The 7,707-nt window shown below is 35.1% G+C and overlaps 1 protein-coding gene across 1 annotated transcript in view; it reads right to left on the reverse strand.

Moving 5' to 3' along the window:
• Positions 1-1,197, reverse strand: part of LOC137084923 (mitochondrial disaggregase-like) — a 71,839-nt gene extending 70,642 nt beyond the window's left edge. Inside the window, exon 1 of the mRNA XM_067451479.1 lies at positions 638-1,197. Coding sequence (XP_067307580.1) covers positions 638-1,019 — 382 coding nt within the window. The 5' untranslated portion in view covers positions 1,020-1,197. The remainder of the gene's footprint in view (positions 1-637) is intronic.
• Positions 1,198-7,707: the final 6,510 nt, after the last annotated feature.

Here is a 7,707-nt window from a genome sequence, read left to right on the forward strand (position 1 = left end):
ATTTCAAGATTTCACCTCATAAATAACTAAATATGTCAAGAGCTGGAGTTAAGATGTAAATTACCTTTCTTATACTGTCATAATCTCAGTTTTTCATTTCATATAATCGTCAAAATGGCACATTTTCACCTTATAATTGATTTAGTATGTCCATCTATAAATATTAACGTTACTTTAAACGGGGGAACGGTAATGTCTATATGACTTAATCTGACATAGTTTCGATTTATGTCACAATAAATTCATATTTTTACCTCATATTTGATCAAGTGTGTCATAATTTCGACATTTCACCTCATAAATATGACTAAATATGTAGAGTTGGAGTTATGTTGTAACGTTAAATGAGCTTTCACGTCGCGGCTTTTTTTAAATAATTTTTTCTTATGTTATAATTTCAGTTTTTCATCTCATATATTAGTCAAAATGACACATTTTAATGTCTTAATTTCGACTTTTCACCTCATAATTGATTAATATATCATAATTTCCATTAATAAAATATTGAGAGAGAAGTAACATCTAAATGACTTAATAAAATTTCACATTTTTACCTCATAATTGATCTACTGTGTCATAATTTTGCCTCATAAATATGACTAAATATGTCAAAAGTTGTTATGATGACGCGTTTGACCTTTCTCTTCGCGGTCTTTCTTGAGGCAGAATGCGAGCGCCGCGGCGGAGAGGAGGCCCGTTGCAGCCGCGGTGTGTGCGTTGCTCTCGTGTCCGTCTCTGCAGCGCCCCGCAGCGGTCAGCGTCGCCCAGCTGCTCCGCCGACCCTCCAGACTCACGCGCCACCTGCTGGCCAGCTGATGGTACTGCATCCGCGACTCCTCGCTTAAAACGCTCCTCCGGGACGCTCGCGAGCCGCTGGCAACCGGACTCCGGTTTGGTTCGAGCTCACAGAGGTTTCGGAACCGGGAGGCCTCGCCGTGACCGGTCTGCAGCGCGCGACACGGCGACAGACTCCGCGACCTTCGCATCAGGACGCGCGCCGGTACCGACGACAGCAACATCGCGACCCTCCGAGCTGACGCGATAACAACAGCCGGTTCCGTTATCAGACGAGACGGCGTGTTTAGTTTCAGTGACAATCAATGGGCGATTTATGATTTTAATATTAGCGGGAGGATGAGAGCTTGAGAAACGTGCGTCCGGTAACCGAAAAACATCCGCCGCGGGGAGCACGGAATCATGGGAAATGTAGTTCATAGCGTCATCACTCTGCAGCACTGCGCGCGCTCTGGGAAGACATACAATAATGTGTTTCTCACGTATACATTTCCCACAAATCTACATAAAAAGTTCACATTTATGAGGTGAGAAATCGAAATTATGACTTGAAAAGGCGACATGCTGCCTAAAAAGTCAAAATTATAACACACTGACTAATATTTATGATCTAAAAAGTCAAAATTATAGCACACTGACTAATATTTATGACCAAAAAAGTTCATATTTATGAGATGAGAAGTTGAATCAATATAATGAGAAGTAATTATGACACTAACATTTATTAGATGAAAAATCATCGCAAAAAGTCTAAATTATCGCACACAAGATCAATTATGAGGCAAAAATGTGAAATTATTGTGACATAAATTGAAATCATGGCAGATTAAGTCATAAAGACGTTAAAAAGTTGCATTGTTCACATTCTAAGTAATATATTTATAAATTAAAAATTAAAATTCTGAATAAAAATTATGACATAAGTTAGTTATGTGATGAAAAGTCAAAATTTTGACATTATAAAACAAAATTATGAGGCATAAAGTAGAAATTATGACATAAAAAAAGGCATTTATGACCTAAAAAGTCAAAATTTTGACTATTTGACCAATATAATGAGAAGTAATTATGTCACTAACATTTATTACATGAAAAATCATCACAAAAAGTCTAAATTATGACACACTAGATCAATTATGAGGTAAAAATGTGAAATTATTGTGACATAAATTGAAATTGTGGCAGATTAAGTAATTTAGACATTAAAAGTCACATTGTTCACATTCCAATTAATATTTATAAAAGAAAAATCTAAAAATCTAAATCAAAATTATGACATAAAAGTCAACTATGAGATGAAAAGCCAAAATTTTGACATTATAAAAGAAAATTATGTGTAAAGTAGAAATTTTGACACATTGACCAACATAATGGGATGCAATTATGATACTACCATTTATTAGATGAAAAATCATCAAAAAAAGTCAAAATTACGACACACTAGATCAATTATGAGGAAAGAAAATGTAAATTAGGACATACTAAATAGCTAGAAATTTAATCTGAATTTAATGTAATACTGTAAAAAAATATTAGATGCAAAGTCAAAATAATGCCTTAGAATCATAATTTCGAGGGTTTAATTTTAAAATCATGACATAGTTTTGACTTGTGTCATAATCATGACTTTTTAAAATAATAATTGGCTTAGTATGTCATAATTTCAACTGTTAAATTTCTCCTGTTTATCATAATGGTCCTGCAGAGGGCGTCAAGACTCACAAAATAAAACTCAGAACTCTAAAGTATAAATTGTGACACACTAGATCACAATAGGTTTGAGGTGAAAAGTCTAAATTATAATATGAAAAAGGGACATTTTGACTTAGTCATATATATATATGACCTAAAAAGTCAAAATTATAACACACTGACTAATATTTATGACCTAAAAAGTCGATATTATAACACACTGACTAATATTTATGACCTAAAAAGTCAAAATTATAGCACACTAACTAATATTTATGACCTAAAAAGTCAAAATTATAACACACTGACTAATATTTATGACCCAAAAAGTCAAAATTATAAACACACTGACTAATATTCATGACCTAAAAAGTCAAAATTATAACACACTGACTAATATTTATGACCCAAAAAGTCGAAATTATAACACACTGACTAATATTTATGGCCTAAAAAGTCAAAATTATAGCACACTGACTAATATTTATGACCCAAAAAGTCAAAATTATAACACACTGACTAATATTTATGACCTAAAGAGTCAAAATTATAACACACTGACTAATATTTATGACCTAAAAAGTTGAAATTATAACACACTAACTTATATTTATGACCTAAAAAGTCGAAATTATAACACACTGACTAATATTTATGACCTAAAAAGTCAAAATTATAACACACTGACTAATATTTATGACCTAAAAAGTCGAAATTATAACACACTATTTTATATTTATGACCTAAAAAGTCGAAATTATAGCACACTGACTAATATTTATGACCTAAAGAGTCAAAATTATAACACACTGACTAATATTTATGACCTAAAGAGTCAAAATTATAACACACTGACTAATATTTATGACCTAAAAAGTCAAAATTATAACACACTGACTAATATTTATGACCTAAAGAGTCAAAATTATAACACACTGACTAATATTTATGACCTAAAAAGTCGAAATTATAACACACTGACTAATATTTATGACCTAAAGAGTCAAAATTATAACACACTGACTAATATTTATGACCTAAAGAGTCAAAATTATAACACACTGACTAATATTTATGACCTAAAGAGTCAAAATTATAACACACTGACTAATATTTATGACCTAAAGAGTCAAAATTATAACACACTGACTAATATTTATGACCTAAAGAGTCAAAATTATAACACACTGACTAATATTTATGACCTAAAGAGTCAAAATTATAACACACTGACTAATATTTATGACCTAAAGAGTCAAAATTATAACACACTGACTAATATTTATGACCTAAAGAGTCAAAATTATAACACACTGACTAATATTTATGACCTAAAAAGTCGAAATTATAGCACACTGACTAATATTTATGACCTAAAGAGTCAAAATTATAACACACTGACTAATATTTATGACCTAAAAAGTCAAAATTATAACACACTGACTAATATTTGTGACCTAAAGTGTCAAAATTATAACACACTGACTAATATTTATGACCTAAAAAGTCAAAATTATAGCACACTAACTAATATTTATGACCTAAAAAGTTGAAATTATAACACACTGACTAATATTTATGACCTAAAAAGTCGAAATTATAACACACTGACTAATATTTATTACCTAAAAAGTCGAAATTATAACACACTATTTTATATTTATGACCTAAAAAGTCGAAATTATAACACACTGAATAATATTTATGACCTAAAAAGTCGAAATTATAACACACTAATATTTATGACTTAAAAATTCGAAATTATAACACAATGACTAATATTTGTGACCTAAAAAGTCGAAATTATAGCACACTGACTAATATTTATGACCTAAAAAGTCAAAATTATAACACACTGACTAATATTTATGACCTAAAAAGTCAAAATTATAACACACTGACTAATATTTATGACCTAAAAAGTCAAAATTATAACACACTGACTAATATTTATGACCTAAAGAGTCAAAATTATAACACACTGACTAATATTTATGACCTAAAAAGTCAAAATCATAACACACTAATATTTATGACCTAAAGAGTCGAAATTATGTCACCATTGTTGAGATTCATATGAGGATTCTAAATGTCTGTGTGTGTGTGTCTAAAGAAAGTTCCCGCAATGTATTTAAAAATCAAACTTCAGAATGACTGATCTGCTGCAAACTACTTTTGTTGGTATATGTAATACACCATTTTTATTACACGGCTCTGTGAAATACTTGATTCTGATTGGTCAATCGCTCATTCCAGCGGTGTGTTATGTGTAACACACACCGCTCATCCGGGTACTGCGAGTTATCTCGACCGGTTCTACTTCTGTGCTTAACGCTGGCGCCATCTTGTGGCTTAAACAGCCGTGGGTTACAATGGAAGACTTCAAGGCAGGTTTCCTTTATAACGTTTTGAATATGGATATTTTTCTGACACAAACGCATCGATTGGAATCAGAAGGCTCTATTAACCCATCGGAGCCGTGTGGAGCACGTTATTTGATGGACAGCTGAATTTAATGGACTTCAAACACAACTACAACTACTGCTGGGATTTAGCCTGGTTTTACCAGACTCTCGTACATTTATTTGCACATAGAGTCTGGCCACTCTCCATTGACAAGGGTTTATTTCCGCGAAGGCGGGCACCCTGTTGAGGTTTAAAACTATTGGATCTGCCCTGAGCCACTCTGGATCTGCCATAACCAATCGCTAACGTATGTCATGCGCCCTTCGCCTGTTTCACTCATGGAAATCCGACAAAATAAAAGTGCACATGTGCATGCCACCTCGGTGATAAAACTATAGGATAAAACCTAAAACTCGAGCATTCGGATTGTGATTTATTCACGCCACGGTGGAGAGGAGAGCTTTGTGATCTGGAACGCGGCGCTCACGGGGGCCGTAACATCATTGCTGTAAATAAAATGTCATATGCTTGGTATGATAATAAATGCTGCTATAAATAACGGACCAATTCAAATGTTTAAGTGCTTTTATTTTAATTTGTTTGAGCGGTGATCAAATATATTGCTCTTCTAAATTCTTGCCAGCATTTTAAGGAAATACACGTCTATAAATGCTTCATAATAACAGCAAAGCAACCGTACGCAGGGCCGTACCCAGGATTTTCTAAATACCGAGGTCCATATATGAATTTTGGAAATTTATGAAAAAAAATGTCCCTCCTTTACATATGCATTTTAAGACATAAGAAAATCAAAGAATCAGCTAACTGTAGCTTTAAAACCAGCTCAGTGTGCAGTATAAATTATTTTAAGACAACAGATTTTTATAAATGAGAATCTGGTTAAATGTTGCAAAAAATTAGACTCCAAATTAGAAAAACAGAAAATCTGTTTTGTTGTTAAATTGAGCCAAAGACGACATATGTGTGACTCCGTCTTTGAAAACCTAGCTAAAGTTAATTTTTGTGGTTTACATTATGTAAATAATATTATTTGCACATATAACTTTGATATATTTAATGTTGAATGAGTAAGATCATGTCAAAGATAGAAATCAATGTGAAAATATAACCAATGAGTGAAATCAAAATGTGATGCTCCTAATCTCAATATTAGATGATGAGACTTTAGCCTGGATTTCACAGACAAGAGTCACATTATGTGTAGCAATCAGGAATATATTGTAGGCGAATGCTTTTTCTACTCTGAGCACAGTGGGCTACCTGCTCTTTCTGTCTCATCGCCATCTTCTCTCTTTCTTTTTTCCCCAGTCTCCTTCTCTTGCCCTGTATCTTTTCTCTTTTCAAAGCTGCGCTTTGTTTGAAGCAGTCTTTTCATTTTCGTCTGTATTGGTAAAAACAAAGTTGTAAATGTAAATTTACTGAAGGCTTCCAACAAAAAAAAAAAAAACAGGTAAAGAAACCGTTATTAGTTTGCATCCCTGATTATTAAGCGCTCTCGCGGTGTTGTGATGTCAAACTTCAGTCGTTGTTCGATGGGCCGGTTAGTGGTTGTGGCATTTGTCCCGCCTCTCCTCCACTGCGATTGGACATTGATGTTCACCCAAAGTTGAACTGTGGACGCTCAACGCGTAAAAATGGACAAAACCTGCCAGCTGTTGGCGCTATTGAAAAGTGCGGCGCATCCATTGGAAACAATTGAAAACATACGCCGGGCGAGGCGAGAACACCTGTTTGTACACGCCGCCTTAATAGGCTATTATTTTGCATCTTCTGTTATGTACACCTCAGAGAATTACCGAGGTCCGGACCTTAATGGTGGGTACGGCCCTGACCGTACGGTGTTCTGCAGTGGTCAAAAATGATTACAAACAGTGAATTTTGAAGGGATATATTGTTGAAAACTCAGAGATGTGGATTCAGACAGCTGTTACATCAACACAACCCTGCGTTTGTCAAAAGCAGTCGGTAACTCGGCCGGGGATTTTTCCGCGGGTGGTGAGAGACGGACGGCAATAAGATAACTGACCAGTCCCTGTAACTTAAATGATGGCAATACCTTCAGACCCCACGAGAAACAGTTACCGTCCGAATAGCTTCAGCAACTCCATCACTAACGAAGCGATCTGGAAAATCAAACTTTTCCCGAATTTACTCGGTTGGAGGGCCACCAACAAACCCCAGCAAAGACTGTTATTGCTCCGGCTTTAACTTCTGGATATTCGGCAGCGCTGCCACAATGCAATGAATGGTTTAGTTTGCATCTTTCTCCACCGCCATTACTGAACTACGTCTCAAACTAGCGCTCGACATCAACTGCATCGTTCTCAGCCACTCCCTCTGTTCGCTAATTGGACCGGTAAAAATTAGTTCGGAGAAAACCTAAGACTACATCGCAGTCCCAGACGGAGTACTGAAGGAAAATGAAAATTGAGCGGAAGTACGTAGGAGGGCAGAGCCAGGCTAGCCTGGAGTGTGGGATACTGCTTCACTCCCATGATTTTCATGGCTCTCAGTGTTAGCCGTGTAATCTGGGCTTTCAACTGTACACTGAGGTTGCTCTGCGATGCCATACCTCAGAATGCTCTCAATTACAGCATGGTAAAAAAGAAGCAAAACTTTCTGGTGAACACCAAAAACCCTGAGCCTATGAAGAAAATGTAATCGCTGTTGGACCCTAGTTCAGATACTTTCTATGTGAACACTCCATGTCAGTTTACTGTCAATGAATAGGCCCAAATATCTCAACCTGGACTATATTCTGATCATTGATGACGATTGGTGAGGGGTCACCAA

Source organism: Pseudorasbora parva, chromosome 8, assembly GCF_024679245.1.
Source record: "Pseudorasbora parva isolate DD20220531a chromosome 8, ASM2467924v1, whole genome shotgun sequence".
NCBI classification, from domain to species: Eukaryota; Metazoa; Chordata; class Actinopteri; order Cypriniformes; family Gobionidae; genus Pseudorasbora; species Pseudorasbora parva.